The following is a 23,566-nucleotide window of genomic DNA, read 5'->3' as shown; positions in this document are numbered from 1 at the left end:
GTCTCCTAAAAGACTTTAAAATATGACTTTACAAACTGTATTGTAAATAAATCAAATGAATCCTGTCATATCAGTCGATATTATTGCACAAATTCATTCAAAAACTGAATAAATGTTAATGTACACTCATTTGGACAAGTAAATAAATAGACTCGATGGTTTAAAAATCTGCGGATTTCTGCATGCGTGCAGATTCCGTGTCCCCTATAACTGATGTACAGGGATTCTGAAAGCATTCATCTTCACACCTGTAAATATGACTCTATCTGTGTCTTCCAGGGGAGATCGTACGTCTTTGACAAAGTCTTCCCCACAAATTGCACACAAGAGCAGGTGTACAACACTTGTGCCCAACAGATCGTCAAAGGTGAGTTTCTGTATAAATGCATCATGCTTGAGTTGCATTTTGAAAGGGAATACATTTAAATTAATGGAATTTAATTTAATGGAATCAAGTTTAATTGTGTTATATTGAACAATGGATTTTAGTTCAATGAACAAAGTATCTTTGACTTGTGTGTGTATCCAAGCATTTGAAAAAAAGAGGTGCTGTATGTCAGTGTTTGACTCTTCTAAAGCATAAAACAGCATCATATGTGTGCAGATATTTGAGAAACATGCTCAGTGAACATTCCTGTTTATCTGAAAAACAATGCTGAGGTCAGATATTCTGCTTTGAACATGTGCGTTACATGCACAGAACGTCAGTCTTTGTTTTGGTCATTTAACCCACCCAATGCCAGTTTAGCCAGTTATATTTCAGCACTCCGGGTTGCCTTGGTGGAAAACAGCGTATTTCATTCATTCCATCAGGAAGGCTCTCTAAGCATGCATTCATGACTGAAATGCGACCTCTGGTGGACAGTAGCTGACTCCGAAATAAGACGCAGATTCATGCTGCGTTCACACCACACGCGGAACACGCGTCAAGCGCAAGTGATTTACATGTTAAGTCAATGCAAACGCGCGAACAGACATCCTGCGGCACGATACGCGCAAACGGCGCAGCGTGAATTGCGTGAATGCCGCAGTGCAAATAGCGCGATACGCGCGAATGGCGCAGCGCGAATTGTGTGAATGACGCGGTGCAAGTAGCGCAGCACAAATTGAGCGTTTTGCGCGTTTGACACGCTTAACGCGAGTTTTGCGCGAATCACTTGAGTTCAAAAATCTAAACTTCCACAGACATTCGCACTGCGTTAACCAATCAGGAGCTTGCTCTTGTGGGGGAGTGATTGTCACATATCGCCTGTTGTCGGTGTCCCAAAGTTTCAAAAACACTGATTTCTTTACAATTTAAAATGGCATCTTTGGATATCTTTCCTGCTGGAGATACTGTTGTCCAAACCGCGGTATACCTTGAAAATCGTTATCATCCCATGCTATATATATTAAAAATAAAAAGTAACTAGTAACTATTTGCTCGAGTGATTTTTTCATCGGATACTTTGTTACTCTTACTCAAGTTTCTTTTAAGATTGTTACTTTTACTTTTAGTTGAGTAAACATTTCCGCAAGGACACTGTAAAAAATGAAAACTTCAACAAATTACTTCGACTTGTTACAATTAAATCAATTAAGTTTGACAAACTTAATTCATAACAGTTTTCAGTAAAAAGTTAAATGAGTTCTTTTGGTTGTAACGGGTTTTAGTAATTTATTTTAGAAAACAAGAATGGAACAGTACGTACAGTACGGTACAAATCATTCAATGCAATATTGTAACTATAATAATAATAGTAAAAAGTACTTTTATTAAAGTAAAAGTAATTACCTTCCCTTCTTAATATAAAAATAGTACTGTATTGTCTTGTGGCAAATACAAGTATTGCTTAATATTGATAGCGAACAATACTTATACTTGTCATAAATAACTTACTAAATCCTGTTACACCTTAAACAACTAACTTAATTTTTTACTGAAAACTGTTATGAATTAATTTTGTCTAACTTAATTCATTTAATTGTAACAAGTCAAAGTAATTTGTTTAAGTTTCCACTTTTTACAGTGTACTTGTACTTTTACTTGAGCATAGATTTTGGATACTCTACCCACCTCTGACGCTATGTGACGAGATACGCAGTGATGAGCAAATTGGTTGTTTGCACTAAACAAAACACAAGAGAAATGTAAACACAGCCATTTAGAAGCACAGAATAGTGCACTTACTGCACTCCAGCACAATGATGAGGTTTATATTCTAACAAATACATATTAAACCTTTTTAACATGATTAAATGCAGATGCTGAATCACTGATGTGTGTTCAGTCTCAGTTCTGAAGTTCAGTTTCAGACGCTTCATTTTATTCACCAGATCTGAACTGAACTATCTGCTGCTGCTTTCAGGAGTACGGCAATAAATGTCATGCGAAATGGCATTTAAACTCACATTATTAGCATTTAACACTGAATAAAGCACATGAGCTGTACCTGAGCTGATCGTTGTCAGCTTTCTGTATTTTGGCTGCAAGAAATAGAAGCCGTTTCTAAAATATAAAGTTGGTGTTGGTTGGAAGAAAAGCTCTTTTTAATATGGGGAATATTCCTTCTATGAGGTGCTGTTGCTTTTATTTAGAGCGTAAATTAAATCCGCCTTTAGGCTCGATAGTCAGGCTCACTCCTGTTGGTCCTCAATCTGGCAACCTGGGGTCTGTTCTTTGTAGCTCGCTTAAAAGATCTAAGATGATTTGGCAGATCCTGGATCTGTTAATCTTGATGACTGATCTCTCGCTAATTTGGTTCTTCAAACAAGTTTGTGAATCAGATTAGAATGTCTGGATGAACTGAACTAAGATCGCTGCGTGTGTTGTGAAGGACAGATCTATCCATCCTCGAAATCATGATCAGCAATGCAACGATTGGCTGACGACACAGCAGCGTAATGACATCATCTGATTAATATTCAATTATCCATGTGAGCAAAATTACATCAAATACATTGGAAACGGTTTGTTAAATGTTATACGCAATAACGTTACGTTTACAATAACTGGATGTTTACGAAAGCATTTTGATATTGGTAAAGGCGTCTGCAACTTTTGTGAAGCATCAAATCACCGTCATATTTACTGTCAAAACATGTTTATGTCAGCATAAATGTATTATTGCTTTTAAAAAAAGTCACATATTGTGCATGTCTATTATCATACACAAATTGTACTAAAGCGATCTAAAAAGTTCATATCAATAAGTTTTCTCTTTGCACCACCAGGTGGCAGTCTTTGTACTTTCATTTCGGGGGTGCAGATTGCATAAGTTTTATTAATATATAACTTTATTTATTTAATTAATAACTATAACTTTATATATATATATATATATATATATATATATATATATATATATATATATATATATATATATATATATATATATATATATAAAACTATATGTAGTTTAAAAATATTTACTATTTTCCCAAGTGTATATAACTACTACTGCAAGAAAATATCTGACTTCGGTACATACTTTCAGTATTATCTTTGTTTAAACTGAGCCGATCTAATCCTATTTATATGAATTGAACATGCTTCCGACCAGGTTTGAGCTAGCAGAACTGTTGCTATGACAACAACTCTCACATCAGTATTGAAGAACGAAACGATCCTGGATCATGTCAAATTGTCAATAACCAAATCCTATCCAGTTTGTTTTGATCTATGAATGCAATACCTAGTTCAACCACTGGGTGTCAAACTTACATACTGCACCTTTAAGAGTCTTGTAAAATTATGCAATTTTGTCAATGCTTGTGAATTTTGATCTAGAGTTCTAAAACGGTATTAGAGTTTTGAAAATTGACATCAGGGTTGTGAAATTTGTGGCACAACTATTATAAAAACCTGTAAATAAGCATTTTAGTCTTTAAGAGTTCACACTTAGCTGATAATCAATAAAGCGTATTTGGCGTGCTGTCTCGGGAGAGAGCCCCAAGCTTGCAATATCCTCGAGCCCGGGGCTCCCTCCCGTTAAAAGGGTGAGAGGGGAGGGGGCGAGAGGGGCGAGGTCTGGTAGGTCTCGAGAACTCCCCTGCTTGTCGCCGTAAGTAGTGTAAACTCTGGTTGTTTTGGTTTGGTCGATTGGCTATGGTTTATGTTTTTGGACGGTGAACTCGGGGGAAACCCACGCGAACATGGGGAGAACATGCAAACTCCACACAGAAACACCAACCGGCCCGATAGGTTGGACCAGCGGTGTTCTTGCTGTGAGGCATTAGTGCTAGCCACTGGGGCACCGTGTCGCCCTATCAGAAAAGAGGGAGGATGTAGGGGTGGAAAAGGGAGGGGGGAGCTTCAAGACGAAGATAACTGGAGTGAAAAACTCAGTTTATTTATAATGCTTCCGTAATCATCTAATAGGGCAGATTACGGAGCTAATAAGGAGCCAGCCGTGTTGATCATAAGCACGTGATCCTCTCGAAATTAGTTTATGAATGAACCACACTTTAAATATTTTGGTTTTTCGTTTACAGATGTTCTGGACGGCTACAACGGCACCATATTTGCATACGGACAGACATCATCTGGTAAAACATACACAATGGAGGTACTGCAGCTTCTCATTATTAAATTAAATCAATTCAGAAATGACGATCAGCTCATGATTTACTCACCCATATAACACTCCAAATCCGTTTTGTGTTATTTTCCTCTGCGAAAACAGAATAGCAGATGTTTCGCATGTTGTTCACATTAAAATAACGCCAATTTATTCGTCAATCAAAGTGTGCATGATCAATTAATGAATTAATTTGCTTTCTCCGACAGGGAAAACTGCACGATGCTAATGGAAGGGGAATTATCCCGAGGATTGCCGAAGATATTTTCAACCACATTTACACCATGGATGAAAACCTGGAGTTCCACATTAAGGTGCTGACAGATAAATCAAATTAATTCACACAGGCTTGTTTCTGTTTTCTAATGAAGGATTAAGATTATTTCACATCATTAAGCTGCTCTCCTTTCTCTCTCAAGGTCTCCTATTTTGAAATCTACATGGATAAAATTCGTGACCTACTTGACGGTGAGTCTGAATGTATTGTTTCAGCTCGACCTAAATACTGTACTGTACATTTATCATAAACAGATTACAGACTAGCCTTTTACAGCCAACTCCATTTAATATACACCATTGTCATTTGAATGCATTATTGTTTATTTTGTCTGCATATTGTGGATATAATGTTATAGTATATATTAGTTATGTCCAGTGTTGTGTTTGTATTTATGATTAAGTTATGTGAAGACACAACACTTTGTTCTTCTGTATGTCCACACATGTAGCGGAGTGACAATGAAGCTCAACTAGACTTAATATTGTTTTTATGTAAAAAGATTGGGGATTTTTTCTTGTAATTTTGGGTTTACATTCTCACAATTTCATAATTTTTCTCTTCAAATTCTGGGTCTTTCTTGGAATTATGAGTTTGTTTACCAGTTACTTTATGGAAGTCAGATTTTTTGTCTTGTAATCCCAACTTTTTTAAGATTTACAAGATTATGTCTCACAATTTTTACATTTCTTTATGGAATGTACCCTTTGCAATTTTCTCGTTTTTTTTCTTGGTATTCTAAATGTTTACGTCTCGTAATTCCCTTATTTTTTCTTGACTTGGAATTCTGGGATTGCATGCTCACAACTTGAAATTCTGAGCGTAGATCTCTCAATTCCATAGTCAAATTTCTTTGGGGGAATTTTAAGTAAATTTTATTTTTTTCTTAGAATTCTGGGTCCTGTAATCCCAATATTTTTTTGGAATTATGACTTTGGGCCCTATCATACACCCGGCGCAATGTGGCACAAGGCGCAACGCAATTGTTGTTTGCTAGTTTCAGCTTGGCACAAGAGTCAATTTGACGTTTTGCAGCACGCTGTTTAAATAGCAAATGCAATTGCGCTCATATGTGCGCCCATAGGTGTTCTGCTCTAAAAAGGGAGGCGTGTTGAGGCGCACTGCTGGCGTGTTGCTATTTTGAGAAACTGTAATAGATTTTTCAGTTTACCAGAACAAAGCCGGTCTATTGTCTATTGTTGTTAGTTGTGCGCCTATGCAGTCATGGTTATGCGTGTAAATCAATGCTTGCCCACAGTTATTCTTTGTTCACTGTTTTTTCTTTTATTGGCATTATACTTACCGGCAAAACCGAAATGTCCTCACACTGCAGGTTTGAAAGACACTGGCGCTTTCTCGTACTGTTGCCTCACTTCACCGCCGCTCGCCATGTTGAAGTGTGGAATGATGGTCAAGCGCGCCCTAACTTTAGAGCACAGTGATTGGATATTTACTCACGGGGAGGAGTTTCCTCATCTCAGCTCATGGATTTACAGGCACACACAGTCAACTCAGGGAGATATAAAACACACATAAATTATTTAAATGCAAAACCGAGAAAACCACAATTCACAAGCGCGTATTGAACTGTGGAGGTCGTACCGTGCAGTTCAATATTATATTGAGAACCGTGGCATCCCTAGTTTAAATATATGTTAAGATGAACTTCACACCATCTAAGTGCACTTAACTGTGCTATTTTGAGTCACCATGAATTGAACTAAAATGTGCGTTTAACATACATTATCTGTATTTTAAAAATATATTTAGTTACAACTAGAAATACACTTGAACCCTAATTTTAAACATTTAATAACACATTTAAGAAAAGTTTAAAGTACAATATTAAAGAATGTTTAAAGTGTGAAAAAAGGGTGCTAAAATTAACTTTAAGTACATTAAGTACACTTTTTAGTACTTTACTTAAAGCGCTCTATTTTATAAGACACACTAATTTTGCACTTAATGTACTAAAATTAGTATTAAATATATGTTAAGATGAACACACTCAACTGGGCTATTTTGAGACAGCAGGTGTACGCAGTATATTTCGAGCATTAGATATAAGAGATTTTTGTGTTCACCTCTGCTTTCTAACCACACACACACACACACACACACACGTGTCCATCTGTGTGGTTTTGCGGAGGAACGCCGGCGCTCATCTGTATTCATATGAGTCACTGAGCAATCTGGAAAATACCTGCGGACAGACGAGAGAAACAGAGAAGAAGTGACTGCAGAGACAGATGGAGAGGGACAGGAGAGCTGAGCAACTGACGTCACACACACACACACACACACACACACACACACACACACACACACACACACACAGAAACTTAATATGAGCGGTGACTGATATATATACGTGCCTCTCATCAGACTAACACACACAAACGCAAAAAGAAACACACAAACGTACACAAAGAACACACACACACAAGCAAAAAACACTAACAGAGACAAACAACACATACACACACACACACACAAACTTACACAAGCACATGTACACACAAACATCATATGAGCCCAGGCAGATATGAACAAATCTCTCATTAGACTTGCACACATGCAAAGAAATACACACACACACACAAATACAAATGCACACAAAAATATACACACAAACAAACAGAGACACAAAAACACACATACAAGCACAAACAGACACACACACAAGCACAAATACAGAAACAAACACACAGACACACAAAAGCACACATATACACACACAGACAAAGCGCACACACACATGCACAAACACACATACACACACACAAACACACACACACACACACAAACCCATGCACATAACCCCAGACACACACACAAACACACATACACAAACAAAAACAAGCACATACCCACTCAAATACACACACACACACAAAATCTGGATATAAGCCGGATATGAAAGCACACAAGGACGTCGGTTTGTTGAAATCAGCTGTAAATCAGCTGTAGTGTGTGTGTGTGTGTGTGTGTGTGTGTGTGTGTGTGTGTGTGTGTGTGTGTGTACGTGTTTTTGTGACATATCAGGACACAAATCTGTATAATGACATGGGTATGACACAGGTATTACAAAAAGGAGGTGAAATATGAGGACATTGGTGACGTCCTCATTTCTCAAAATGCGTATAAATCACACTGAATGAGTTTAATCAGAGAGTAAAGCTGCACACAGTCTCCTGTGAGGGTTGGGTTTAGGGGTAGGGTGGGGTGAGGGCAATATAATATACGGTTTGGACAGTATAAAATGAATGGAAACCTATGTAATGTCCCCACTTTTCACAAAAACAAACATGTGTGTGTGTGTGTGTGTGTTTGTATGTCTGTGTGTGTGTGTGTCTTTTTATGCGTGTGAGTGTCAGTCTGATGAGAGGCACATTTATATCCACCGTGGCTCATATGAACTGTGTGTGTGTGTGTTAGTCGGATTAGATGCGCGTCTGTCTGGAAGCATCAGTTCATCTCTGCTCTGTCATAATGAACTCTGAAGCCTCTCTGCAGACGTGCATCTGCTCATTAAAGGAATAATTCAGCCAAAAGTCAAGATTCTGCCATCATTTACTGGCCTCGTGTGACTCCAATCCCGTCTGACCTTCTTTGCAGCCAAAAATATGTTCAGCAGAATGTTCACGCTGCACTGAAATGTGCAAGATGCAAATAGATTTGTAGGATTTGTGTAGTATATTATTATAAAATCATCATTATGCTTAGGTAAGTATATTTATAAACTAATTTCGAGAGGATAACATGCTTATGATTAACACGGTCGGCTCCAAGTCAAGTTAATGTACGATCCACCAATCAGACGATTCATAACTCAGTATAAATAACCAAAACATCTTACCCTTAGTCATCTTCATCTTGAGGAATCCCCCCTTCCACCCCCTCTCCTCCTCTCTTTTCCCCTAAAGGGCAGCACGACGGCCCAGTGGCTAGCACTGCGGCCTCACTGCAAGAATGCCCCTGGTTTGGGTCTCTACCCAGCCATTTGGCATTTCTGTGTGGAGTTCATGTTCTCCCCGTGCTTGCTTGGGTTTTTCTCGGGTCCTCCGCTTTCCTTCCACAGTCCAAAACATGAGACATAAGTAAATTGACTAAACCAAATCAGCACCATAGTCAGTTCCACCAGCAGCTCACCCTCGTAGCAATCCCTAAGCAGCAGAAGGGGGGAAGAGTTCTCGAGATCTACCTGAGCTCAAACTCCCCTCTCGCTCTGCAAACGAGAGGGAACCCCGGGCTCGAGGATCTTACAAGCTTAGGGCTCTCTCCTGGGACAGCATGCCAAACTAGCTTTATTACCAATCAACAGCTAAGTGTGAACTCTTGAAAGATTGTAAATGTTTTGTTGAAGCTCATTTTAATTAATTTTGTTAAAATAAATTTACATTTTTCAATGCATCTATTTTTTTCTAATTTCACATCCCACAATGCTGAGATTTTTACAAAATTCAGAGTTTGTCTTGCAATTAGAATCTTTTTATTAATTAATTCTCCTTTGGCTTAGTCCCTTATTCATCAGGGGCTACCACAGCGGAATGAACCGCCAACTATTATAGCATGTTTTACACAGTGGATGCCAGTGATTAATTTGTAAATGGATAGTTTCCGGAACAATACCAGGAATCATAATAGGATTGCTACTTTTAGAAACTACAATAGATTTTTCAGTAGACCAGAACAAAGCCGGTCTATTGTCCAGCGCAGAGTGTGTTAGTTGTGCGCCTCGCTTACACACTGCTTAATACACACAAGATGAAGAGCAATACGCAAATATCTTTACATATGAAAAAGAATTAAAATATTAAGGATATATATAGGATATAATAAGAATATATATAGGATATAAATATAAAGGATTAAAATATTCCAAACATATTATTTTCTAGCCTACATGAATATAAACACCACTGCCTTCATGCCTTCTTCATCTCGGGAGGCTTTTTCAGTTCATTCATAACAATTTGCTTTTGTATAATGTTATTATTATTAGCAGTATTATTTATTATATCCATATTTATATTTGTTTTATTAAAACAAGCTTAGATTTGTCCACCTGTCAGGTTTTAGACCATATGGGGCACAGCATGTGTTTTAGGATATAACTCAGGTTTTTGAGCACACTTCATTATTATTGTTCATTTATTCATTTGCTGGAAATTAGAACTGAATTTAGAAATAGTTTTAAAACAAATATTTGCGCTTAACAAACTAAATGATTTATTTATAGGCTTATTGATGTCTGTGCGTACAAGATTTCCCGATCCACGAGAGCGAAAGTGAATAATCTATCTCTCATTCTCGCACTGCAGATGCTCTGTTTAACTGTTTTCTTGCTAGTGAAATGCTCAGTTTTTCCACTTACACTTACTTTACGTCATGTAAATAGCAAATGCACCATGGTGCGACGCAGCTGGCTCTTAAAGGGAATGGGAGATGAGACTCTGATTGGTTTATTCTCAAAACACACCTATAACTCATTAAGAAAATAAACAACACTTTTAGATCATGTGCCACGGCGCAAAGCAGATTTTTCCATCCTTATATTAGCAAAAGTGGATTCTGACACGCCCTGAAAGCGTTTGCGCCCTGCGCTTTGTACTTTGCGCATGGAACGTCAAAATAGAGCCCTGAGTCTTGCAATTTAACTTAATTCTGAGGGCGGCACGGTGGCTCAGTAGTAAGCACTGTTTCTGTTTTGACTTCTTTTCTTGAAATTGAAAGTTTACATCTCAAAATTCAACAGTATCTGGATGCAGCCTTTATGATGCAAGCTGAGATTGCATCACTCAACGATGCAATGTCAGACACTCAATAGAGTGAGTGACGTCACTGTGAGGGGTGGGGTTAGGTGAGCGCATTAAAAAGCATTGGATGCAGCTCAGATTGCGCTGCACCAGGTCTGCATCCAGACCCCTCTCTCAAAATTTTGATGTTTTCCATGGAATTCTGAATTATTTTTGTTTTGTAACGCAGTAATCTTAGTTTACCTTTGATAAATCATTTTGTCAGTGCAAAATTACTTCAAAACGACAGTCTACTATCCTTCAGTCAACCTTTATACTGTATGTTGGTTACGCTTCAGATCATTCTGTGTTCGTTCATGCTCATTATCTTCTCCATGTTTTGCAGTGACTAAGACAAACCTGTCAGTTCACGAAGACAAGAATCGTGTTCCCTATGTGAAGGTGAGCTGAATCACACTGACCTCACTGATGTTTATAGGGCTCAGACTGTAAACAATAAGAGCTTCTGACATTAATGACTTCCGCACACAAAACAGAGGAACTTACAGAACTCAAAACCTACTGCTGTTAGACTGTTTTAGGCGTAGACTCTAATTGTGGTGTTTCGGTGACTGTCACTTTAAATGCAACAGAGATTGTGGTCTATTCAGAAGAGGGCGGAGCTACAAATGCATAAGTGTCAACATAGCGACAGATGTGAAACAGAACTAGTCTTCTCAGTACTGGCAGGGCTGGACTGGGGCAAAAAATCAGCCCTGGCATTTTGGGCAAGAGCGGCCCACTAAATTCAATCAAAATGCTATCTATCTATGCGCGTCCAATATTTGTATCAACTCATATTCTATAAAACACACAAGCCATATATACATGAAATAAATAAATACAAACTTTAATCTCAATTTAATTTCTGTATACTGCCCATAAAGATATTTGTTGAGTTCTAAAAAATACACTATTCATTCATTTATTTTTCTTCGCATAAGTCCCTTATTTATCAGAAGTTGCCGCAGTGGAATGAACTGCCAACTATTCCAGCATGTTTTATGCAGCAGATGCCTTTCCAGCCACAACCCAATATTGGAAATCACCCATACACACTCATTCACACACACTCATACACTACAGCCAATTTAGCTTATTCAAAACACTATTCACTCAGCCTATATTCAATAATAAACATAACAAAAACTGCCTGCTGATGCATGGGTAAATCTTTAAAGGGAACAGTGTACTTTATAACCTAATTCACCTCATCCTGCTTGCTGTTTCACCATCTAAACAATGAAAACATAATACAAGTCAAATTTGTTTCATTTTGATATTATGATTAACAGACACCAAACAGCCTCGTGTAGATGCATATTTATATGAGCGTCATCTCCACTCTGCATATTTATAACAAAACAGGGCTTAAATATAACTGTCTCCTTTCATTTCCACTGAAAAGAATGAACTTTACCCCGTCTCTTTTGCAGAATATCAGTTTTAATAATCAATAATGGCCATTATAACAGTATATGTACATTAAATTTAAACGATAAAGGTAAGCAATCAGTCAATGTGCAGAATCAGTGTATGTGGTTACATAAATTAATATATAAGCTTATCTTTGCACTCAGCCAAAACAGTTAACTGAGAACAAGTGATTCAAAAGACATAAGAATTGTTAGATAGAGACAACAAGATGAATTCAATATCACGTTTAACAACTATAGTGAGATGAGATCATCCAGCAGATGAACTGTCTGACATGCACTATACTCTCACCTGGGGTTTATGCTCACCCGCTGAACTGAGCTGCAACTCTAGGCAGAGAGTGTGTGGTCACGTGATTTGCGTTTTTAGCCGTGTGCTAGAATGAACAGAGAACAATTCAGAACCGCTAAATGAAACCCCGGTGTATTTCCCGCGATTTCTCTGCGCCTCCCTTGCGTTTCTTCTCTCTGACTCTCGACTATTTTGACAAATGCACACAGACGACGCACGCTCACACAGAGTCTAAAATAGGAGTTTGTGATTGGGCCAGCCCAATGTCATAACCGAAAAGAGCCAATGGGCTGCAGAGTGTCACATGGGCCGGCCCGGTCTGTCTGTCCGGGAAAAAAGCATCTACTTTCAGAGAGTCACAAAGATCACAGCAGCGTCAATTAATAAGGCAGAAAAAAATGATAGGCTGCTAAGCCTTTTATGGGCCGATCAGATCATAAGACAATGATCAGCCCGGCCCAAAAAGTACGTCGGCCCACCGGGAAGTGCCCGGTCCGCCAGATGGCCAGTCCGCCCCTGAGTACTGGTCAGGTGTGCATGTTGTCGTTGGTCAGTGTGTGCTTCATGCTTGTGTCAGTCTATGGAGACTCCTGTCGCTGTTCATTTGTGCTTCATCTGAGGGTGCGTTCACATCTGTAGTTCGCTTCATTTGGTCCGCACCAAGCGCAATAAATGATACATTGTTGCATTTTCTGCCGTCTTTGGGTCGTTTTCACACCACACTCTGGTTTTGGTCCGAACCAGTTGAAACAAACCAAAATGCAGTCATGTGACAAAATCCACATCTCTCATTGGCCAGATGTTGTTGAACATATTTCCTAAACTGCTTATTGATTGGTCAGAATTCACGTGCGGGAAAATGCCAGTGAACTCCCGCAGGTAAACAAAACTTTTTACTCTGGAGGGACGACTGCGCTGGCTGATTGTATCCCTGCTTTAGACAAACTATACATTACGAAAATGAAGCGCGGCTGGAAAACAGTGTTTAATACATCACTCGTCACTTCAGGAGGAGGCGTGAATTAATTTAGCTAAACTGAAACATGCTCATCTTGCGGAAATATTACCAACGATCCATCAGGTAATGTTTCCCCCTCTCTCTCTCTCTCTCTCTCTCTCTCTTGGTAAAGCGCTGCCAACAAATATTTTTCCTCCATATCCCATAATGCACAGCGCATCGGCCTACGGCAGCTGGATTAGTCTAAAAGGCGCAGTACTTTTTGCTGTTGGACCTGTTTAGTACGGATCATATTCTCACCACAAACGAATCGCTCCAGGGTTCGTTTGAAAGCGTACCGAGACCACCTCTTCAAGCAGGTCTCTGTACGCTTATTTGGTCCGCTTTTGGTGCGCACTCGAGTACGATTGCTGCATTCTCACCTGCCCAAACGAACCGCACCAACAGGGGAAACGAACTCTAGTGTGATTCAATCCAACTAAATAAGGCAGGTGTGAAAGCACCCTAAAACTCCACATCTATAATCCTCTTAGGCCCCGTTTACACTAGTGTGTTTTCGTTTTAAAACGGCGTTTTAGATCAAAAACGATCCGCGTCCACACTAGCGTTTCACCTAGCTCTTCTGAACATATCTCCGTCCACACTACGCCACCAAAAACGTACATCACGTGATCATTCGCGCACTCTGGGCATTTTAGTATAAACAGGAAACATGTGTCTCACTCGGCATTTGGTTATCGTAGGTCAACAGACGCCGGTTGAACAACGAACACGATGGCAAAGAAAACAAGGGAGGTCTTTTTGTGGACAGACGCGAACAATTAGCGAGAGCTCGAACAAAGCTTGCGTCTTGCGAATAAAATAATAATAATAATAATAATAATAATAATAATTCCTTACATTTATATAGCGCTTTTCTGGGCACTCAAAGCGCTTTACACATGGGGGGGGGGGTCTCCTCATCCACCACCATTGTGCAGCATCCACCTGGATGACGTGATGGCAGCCATTTTGTGCCAGACCGCACACCACACACCAGCTGATTGGTGGAGAGGAGACAGTGATGAAGCCAATTATTATATGGGGATGATTAAGAGGCTATGATGGACAGAGGCCAGTGGGCAGATTTGGCCAGGATGCCGGGGTTAAACCCCAACTCTTTTTCGAAGGACATCCTGGAATTTTTAACGACCACAGAGAGTCGGGACCTCGGTTTAACGTCTCATCCGAAAGACGGTGCTCACTGAGCAGTATAGCGTCCCCGTCACTATACTGGGGCATTAGGACCCACACAGACCGCAGGTTGGGCGCCCCCTGCTGGCCTCACTAACACCACTTCCAACAGCAACCTAGTTTTCCCATGTGTCCTCCCATCTAGGTACTGACCAGGCGCAGCCCTGCTTAGCTTCAGTGGGCGACCATGTGAGAGCTGCGGAGAGCAAGCTGCCAGCAAATTTCATATATGCAGCTGCTGTAGTAAAAAAAGGCAGAGTTTAACTGCACAATGACGCCTTAAACGGACAATAGAGCAAACAACGCTCCCATTTCTGTGTCCATGTTGTTGTTTACAGTGAAGGCTGGTCTGCTGTTTTCCGGTAGCGTTGTGTTATAGTCATGTGATAGGGGCTTGACGAATAAGGCCCCATTCACATGGAGTTCAGCGTCAACATTTGACTGAAGGCGTGTCTGAAGTTGGGGCTGAAGCGATCGTCATAGCAGCATCAGCCAATGAAATTTAGTCAGCAATAGGCCACTGTCTGAGCTGGTGTATTTGCATACAGCGATCTGATTGGCTGACACTTTTGTCGGCGCTTGAAAAGTTCAGCTAGTCCCAACTTCTGCAGCGAGCAACGCCTCTAAAGCGGCGCGGACGGATCTACAATGCATTTCGGCAATGCCTGACGTCACCCATTCAAAGTGAATGGGAAGCGTTGACGCTGACGCCACGTGTGAATGGGGCGTAAGGGAAGGGTACGCAATGACACAAAAGCTCCAATCAGGTAGCGAATTTCAGCAGCCTCGCCTCCATTTTCAGATGTCTCCACTTTTCCTCATCCACACTGAGATGAAGCAGCAGCGTTATAGAAAGAAAACGGCCTCTTGAGCGTTTCCAAAACACTCCGTTTTCGGCGCTCAAAAACTGGTGTAGTGTGGACGGATGGCGTAACCATAGCAAAACTTATGCGTTATTAAACTAAAACGCATTATTGTAAACTGGGCCTAAGTCTATGCTGACATTATCTTCAGCAGCTCACTCTCATGGCTAATGGACAGACGGCTGCTTCTCACTCAGGGCTGCTGTTTATGCTAATGAGGGAGGGATGGGCACTAGTGGGCGGGGCTTTCCCCCCTCTGATGACACGTACAAATGGAGAATGTCAATCAAAGTGTTTCTGCAGACTGTTTCTAATTCATTAATTTTGACCATTAGAGGCTGGAGATACTCACACACTGCTGCTGTGTTTAAATCCTTTATCAATTGATTTTTGCACAATAAGTCTCCTTTAAACTCATGCCATCATGTCTCTTGTGTCTGCTGGCATTCACTGAAGAGATTCAGTGCGAAAAGAAAACAGTGATCTCAGGAAACACCTACAATATTTAAATTAAGATGCGACTTTATTCTGTATTATTTTATTATACGTGTGTGTGTGTACGTGTTTTTGTGACATATCAGGACACAAATCTGTATAATGACATGGGTATGACACAGGTATTACAAAAAGCAGGTGAAATATGAGGACATTGGTGACGTCCTCATTTCTCAAAATGCTTATAAATGCCACAGGATGAGTTTAATCAGAGTAAAGCTGCACACAGTCTGCTGTGATGGTTGGGTTTAGGGGTGAGGGCAATATAATATACCGTTTGGACAGTATAAAATGAAGGGAAACCTATGTAATGTCCCCACTTTTCACAAAAACAAACAAGTGTGTGTGTGTGTGTGTGTGTAATTGTGACATCCCATTGTTTGTGTGTGTGTATGTGTGTAATTGTGATCCCAAACTGTGTCACAGTAATGTAAATGTGTGTGTGTGTGTGTGTGTGTGTGTGTGTGTTTAACAGGGTTGCACTGAACGTTTTGTCTCCAGTCCTGAAGAAGTGATGGATCTTATTGATGAAGGAAAAGCCAATCGGCACGTCGCTGTTACAAGTTAGTATCTCTAACCAAACATGAACAAATGCTAGATATAATACTCATTACATAATGTCCCATAATTTACAACACCATCCCAGACAATATAGCACCGCAAACTGCTCATAAAAGTCACTTTTTACAACTTTTCAAGGTTAAAAGTTGCTGGAAGAAAGATCAAGATCCCATAATGCAATTCAAAAGCAGAAATAATCAAGGAAAAATATAAACATGAATCTAAAATATGGAAAACTGCCCATTTATGGATATTTTTTCAGTGTAGAAGCATTTTTACCATTGAAATCCCTGTGTTTGTGTATGTGTGTTTGTGTGTGTGTTTGTGTGTGTCAGATATGAACGAGCACAGCTCCAGGAGTCACAGTATATTCCTGATCAACATTAAGCAGGAGCATGTGGAGACCGAGCAGAAACTCTGTGGAAAACTCTACCTGGTGGATCTGGCCGGCAGCGAGAAGGTCATTCAGTGTGTTTGTGTTTTCATCACACACACACACACACACACACACACACACACACACACACACACACACACACACACACACAACACTGCATCCATCTGTAGGAAACAACAATCACAAATCCCATCGTCTCATTACAGTCTGCGTAACATCAAATGTACAGTGTTTATTTCGCTAGCGCACACTATTGTCTTCAGGTGAACATAAAATTAATTACTGCAAATGATCCAGTGCTGATCATAGATGAGTACACCCCTCACAGATCAGTCTTTTACATTCAAATTCTCCACAGGAAGGTTTACGGTAAAATACTCCCTTGGCCACTTTATTAGGTACACCTGTCAAACTGCTTGTTAATGCAAATTTCTAATCAGCCAATCACACTGCAGCAACTCACTGCATTTAGGCATGTAGACATGGTAAAGATGATCTGCTTCAAGTCAGAGCATCAAAATAAGGAAAAAAGGGGATTTAAGTGACTTTGAACGTGGCATGGTTGTTGCTGCCAGACGGGCTGCTCTGAGTATTTCAGAAACTGCTGATCTACTGGGATTTTCACGCACAACCATCTCTAGGCTTTACAGAGAATGCTCCGACATAGAGGAAATATGCAGTGAGCGGCAGTTCTGTGGGCGCCAGACTGAGAATGGCCAGACTGGTTCCAGCTGATAGAAAGGCAACAGTAACTCAAATAAGCACTCGTTACAACCGAGCTCTGCAGAAGAGCATCTCTGAACACACAACACGGCCAACCTTGAGGCGGATGGGCTACAGCAGCAGAAGAGCACACCGGGTGCCGCTCCTGTCAGCTAAGAACAGGAAACTGAGGCTACAATTCACACAGACTCACCAAAACTGGACAATAGAAGATTGGAGAAACGTTGCTGCTCTGATGAGTCTCCATTTCTGCTGACACATTCAGATGCTCGGCTCAGACAACATGAAAGCATGGATCCATCCTGCCTTGTATCAGCGGTTCAGGCTGGTGGTGGTGGTGTAATGGTGTGGGGGAGATTTTCTTTGGGTCCATTAGTGCCAATTGAGCATCAATGCCACAGCCTACCTGAGTATTGCTGCTGACCATGTCCATCCCTTTATGAGCACAGTGTCTCCATCTTCTGATGGCTACTTCCAGCAGGATAACGCAGCATGTCATAAAGCTCAATCATCTCAGACTGCTTTCTTGAACATGACGATGAGTTCACTGTACTCAAATGGCCTCCACAGTCACCAGAGCTCAATCCAATAGAGCAGCTTTGGGATGTGGTGGAACGGGAGATTGGCATCATGGATGTGCAGCCGACAAATCTGCAGCAACTGTGTGATGCTATCATGACAATATGGAGCAAAACCTCTGAGGAATATTTCCAGTAGCTTGTTGAATCTCTGCCATGAAGGATTGAGGCAGTTCTGAAGGCGAAAGGGGTCCAACCTGGTGCTAGTAAGGTGTACCTAATAAAGTGGCCGGTGAGTGTATTTGTGCATATACATAGATTAGTCACCTAAAACACCTTATTTTAGATAAGACAGAACAATATTGTGCAAAAGAGCTATTTAAGGTCAAAGTTAAGGTGCATGTTTTGATTCTTTAATCATAAACAGAGCTGAATGCACTGATCAATTCTGCTGTCCTCAGGATTCAGTTGTTAGCCTCTTTTGGACAGTCTGACTGAGGTTTATGTGTGTGTGTGTGTGTGAGCAGTCATGTCAGCATGAATCTGTGTGTGTGGCAGGTGAGTAAAACAGGGGCTGAAGGAGCCGTTCTGGATGAAGCCAAAAACATCAACAAGAGTCTGTCTGCTCTGGGAAACGTCATCTCAGCTCTGGCTGAAGGAACCGTGAGTGACACTTTTCACTTCTGTGTGTTTGTGTGTGTGTGTGTGTGTGCATGCTTTCAATTCGATTCATCTCTATTCCTATAGCACTTTATACTATATAGATATATTCTGCAAATGTGTGTGTGTGTGTGTGTGTGTGCAGAAGACTCACGTGCCGTACCGTGACAGTAAGATGACGAGGATCCTGCAAGACTCTCTGGGTGGAAACTGCAGGACCACCATGTTCATCTGCTGCTCACCCTCAGCCTACAACGATGCTGAGACCAAATCCACACTGATGTTTGGACAACGGTAACACACACACACACACATTCACACACGCACACACACGTGAGCCCACACACACACATTGGTAACACAAGCATCAGTGACACACACAGACACACACACATTAGTGGCACACACTTACATACAGACAAAAAGACACACACACACACACACACATACACAAGCCCATGCACGCACACATACATGCATGCACACAAGCATACACATTGGTAACACACACATCAGTGACTCACACAAACACAGACATCAGTGACACACACACACATTGGTAACACATACATCAGTGACACACACAAACATACATTAGTGGCACACAGACAGACACATAGACACACACACACACACACACACACACACACACACACACACACACACGCACACACACACACACACACGCATACACACACATACAAACACACACACACACACACACACACACACACACACACACACACACACACACACACACACACACACACACACACACACACACACACACACACACACACACACACGCATACACACACACACACACAAACAAACACACACGCACACTCACATTGGTATCACACACATCAGTGACACACACACAAACACACACACATTAGTGTCACACACTTACATATAGACACACACACACACACACACACAGATGAGCCCATGCACGCACACACACACACGCATGCACACATGCACACACATTAGTAACGCACACAGCAGTGACAAACATTTACATACAGAGACACACACACACACACACATTGGTAAAACACACATCAGTGACACACACTTACATAAAGACAGACACACACACACATGTATTGGTAAAACACACATCTGTGACAAACACATCAGTGATGCACACACTTTCGTACAACCACACACACACATGCACAGACACATCAGTGACACATGTAAACTACATACACATCAGTGACACACACACCAGTGACACACACACACAGACAGAGACAGAAAGAAACAAAAATACACACATATAAACAACAGTGAAACAAACAGCAGACACACACACACTCGCCCACGCACACACATTGGTAACACACACATCAGTGACTCACACAAACACACACATAAGTGATGCACACTTACATACAGACACACACATATTGGTAACACATACATCCGTGACACACACATCAGTGACACACACACATTAGTGGCACACACTTACATATAGACACAAACACACACACACACACACACAGATGAGCCCATGCACGCACACACACACACACGCATGCACACATGCACACACATTAGTAACGCACACAGCAGTGACAAACATTTACATACAGAGACACACACACACACACACACACACACACACACACACACATTGGTAAAACACACATCAGTGACACACACTTACATACAGACCAACCACACACACACACACACACACATGTATTGGTAAAACACACATCTGTGACAAACACATCAGTGACTCATACACTTTCGTACAACCACACACACACATGCACAGACACATCAGTGACACATGTAAACTACATACACATCAGTGACACACACACCAGTGACACACACACACAGACAGACAGACAGAAAGAAACAAAAATACACACATATAAACAACAGTGAAACAAACAGCAGACACACACACACTCGCCCACGCACACACATTGGTAACACACACATCAGTGACTCACACAAACACACACATCAGTAATGCACACTTACATACAGACACACACATATTGGTAACACATACATTCGTGACACACACATCAGTGACACACACACATTAGTGGCACACACTTACATACAGACACATAGACACACACACACACTCACTCACTCACACACACACACACACACACACACACACACACACACACACACACACACACACACACACACACACACACACACACACACACACACACACACACACACACACACACACACACACGAATTGGTAAAACACACAACCGTGACATACTTTCGTACAACCACAAACACACATGCACACACACATCAGTGACACACACACAGAGAGACACAAAAATACACACATACAAGCAACAGTGACACAAACAGCAGACACAGACACACACACATTCAAATACACACACATCAGTGACACACACACACACACACACACACACATTAGTGCCACATACACACAACACAACACACATCAGTGATACACTTACAAACAAAAACACACACGAACACACGCGCACAGACATCTGTGACATACACACATCAGTGACACATGCTCGCACACACACACATCAGTGACATACACCAGTAACACACTGACGTTTCCTTCATTGTCAGAGCGAAGACCATCATGAACTCGGCGTCAGTGAATCTGGAGCTCACGGCTGAGCAGTGGAAGAGGAAATACGAGAAGGAGAAGGAGAAGAACAAGGACCTGAAGGAGAGCATGCAGAGACTGGAGGCCGAGCTCAACCACTGGCGCAACGGTGATGCCACACACACACACACACACCTTATACACACATAATAAAACATCCACCAATGTCAGTCACATATGGGTAACTGTGTGTGTGTGTGTGTGTGTGTGTGTAGGTGAATCAGTGGTTCTGATCACTCCTGTGTCTCCTGCTGAGTGTGATGTGACTGAAGACACAGCTGTAGACAATCAGAGCCACGGCCAAACTGAACTGATCCCAGAGCAGCACAACAGCAGATATGAGGAGGAGATTCAACAGCTCTACAGACAACTGGATGACAAGGTAGCACCACGCACACACGCGCACACACGCACACACGCGCACACGCACACATGCACATGCACACACACACACACACACACACACACACACACACACACACACACACACACACACACACACACACAATTACAAACTTATCTACATACACACACACACACACAAACACACACACATCTACACCTAAAAACTCATGCACACACACACACACACACACACACACGCACGCACTCTCTCTCACACACACACACACGCACGCACGCACACACTCTCACACAGATTACACATAGCATGTGTATAGAGCATGTGTTTGGACTGTGGGGGAAACCGGAGCACCCGGAGGAAACACACACCAACACGGGGAGAACATGCAAACTCCACACAGAAACACCAACTGATCCAGCCGAGGCTCGAACCAGCGACCTTCTTGCTGTGAGCCCCCACAGCTCTACCTACTGTGCCACCGCGTCGCCCTGCACACACTAACACACACATATAAAACTCATGCACACACGAACACACACACACACACACACACACACACACACGCACACACACACACACACACACACACAGACTTCTGTATTGATTGTCTCCTCTCTGACAGGACGATGAGATTAATCTCCAGTGTCAGCTGGTGGAGAAACTGAAGGAGCAAATGCTGGATCAAGAAGAGGTAAACACTGACATACACACACACATAACACTCTAACCCAGATACATTCAGCCTGTATACACTCACCGGCCACTTTATTAGGTACACCTTACTAATACCGTGTTGGACCCCTTTCACCTTCAGATCTGCCTCAATCCTTCATGGCAGAGATTCAACAAGCTACTGGAAATATTCCTCAGAGATTTTGCTCCATATTGTCATGATAGCATCACACGGTTGCTGCAGATTTGTCGGCTGCACATCCATGATGCCAATCTCCCGTTCCACCACATCCCAAAGCTGCTCTATTGGATTGAGCTCTGGTGACTGTGGAGGCCATTTGAGTACAGTGAACTCATCGTCATGTTCAAGAAACCAGTCTGAGATGATTGAGCTTTATGACATGCTGCGTTATCCTGCTGGAAGTAGCCATCAGAAGATGGAGACACTGTGCTCATAAAGGGATGCACATGGTCAGCAGCAATACTCAGGTAGGCTGTGGCGTTGATGCTCAATTGGTACTAATGGACCCAAAGAAAATCTCCCCCACACCATTACACCACCACCAGCAGCCTGAACCGCTGATACAAGGCAGGATGGATCCATGCTTTCATGTTGTCTGAGCCGAGCATCTGAATGTGTCAGCAGAAATGGAGACTCATCAGAGCAGCAACGTTTCTCCAATCTTCTATTGTCCAGTTTTGGTGAGTCTGTGTGAATTGTAGCCTCAGTTTCCTGTTCTTAGCTGACAGGAGCGGCACCCGGTGTGCTCTTCTGCTGCTGTAGCCCATCCGCCTCAAGGTTGGACGTGTTGTGTGTTCAGAGATGCTCTTCTGCAGAGCTCGCTTGTAACGAGTGCTTATTTGAGTTACTGTTGCCTTTCTATCAGCTGGAACCAGTCTGGCCATTCTCCTTTGACCTCATTTGCGCCCACAGAACTGCCGCTCACTGGATATTTCCTCTTTGTCGGAGCATTCTCTGTAAAGCCTAGAGATGGTTGTGCGTGAAAATCCCAGTAGATCAGCAGTTTCTGAAATACTCAGAGCAGCCCGTCTGGCAGCAACAACCATGCCACGTTCAAAGTCACTTAAATCCCCTTTCTTCCCCAT

The 23,566-nt window shown here is 41.6% G+C and overlaps 1 protein-coding gene across 3 annotated transcripts in view; it reads left to right on the top strand.

Moving 5' to 3' along the window:
• Window positions 1-23,566, top strand: part of kif5ab (kinesin family member 5A, b) — a 61,470-nt gene that overhangs the window by 19,809 nt on the left and 18,095 nt on the right. For all 3 annotated transcript variants that reach the window (XR_012408311.1, XM_001339614.10, XM_009302769.5), the window contains exons 2-13: window positions 280-367; window positions 4,474-4,547; window positions 4,769-4,873; window positions 4,979-5,027; window positions 10,981-11,036; window positions 16,387-16,474; window positions 16,808-16,932; window positions 18,669-18,773; window positions 18,916-19,064; window positions 21,384-21,532; window positions 21,639-21,805; window positions 22,410-22,478. Coding sequence is in view for 2 of the 3 variants with exons in the window: in XM_001339614.10 (XP_001339650.5) it covers window positions 280-367; window positions 4,474-4,547; window positions 4,769-4,873; window positions 4,979-5,027; window positions 10,981-11,036; window positions 16,387-16,474; window positions 16,808-16,932; window positions 18,669-18,773; window positions 18,916-19,064; window positions 21,384-21,532; window positions 21,639-21,805; window positions 22,410-22,478 (1,224 nt within the window). In the remaining variant the exon portion in view is untranslated. The remainder of the gene's footprint in view (window positions 1-279; window positions 368-4,473; window positions 4,548-4,768; window positions 4,874-4,978; window positions 5,028-10,980; window positions 11,037-16,386; window positions 16,475-16,807; window positions 16,933-18,668; window positions 18,774-18,915; window positions 19,065-21,383; window positions 21,533-21,638; window positions 21,806-22,409; window positions 22,479-23,566) is intronic.

The sequence above is a fragment of the Danio rerio genome, chromosome 6 (genome assembly GCF_049306965.1).
Source record: "Danio rerio strain Tuebingen ecotype United States chromosome 6, GRCz12tu, whole genome shotgun sequence".
Lineage (NCBI taxonomy): Eukaryota > Metazoa > Chordata > Actinopteri > Cypriniformes > Danionidae > Danio > Danio rerio.
This window is presented reverse-complemented; position numbering and strand designations above follow the sequence as displayed.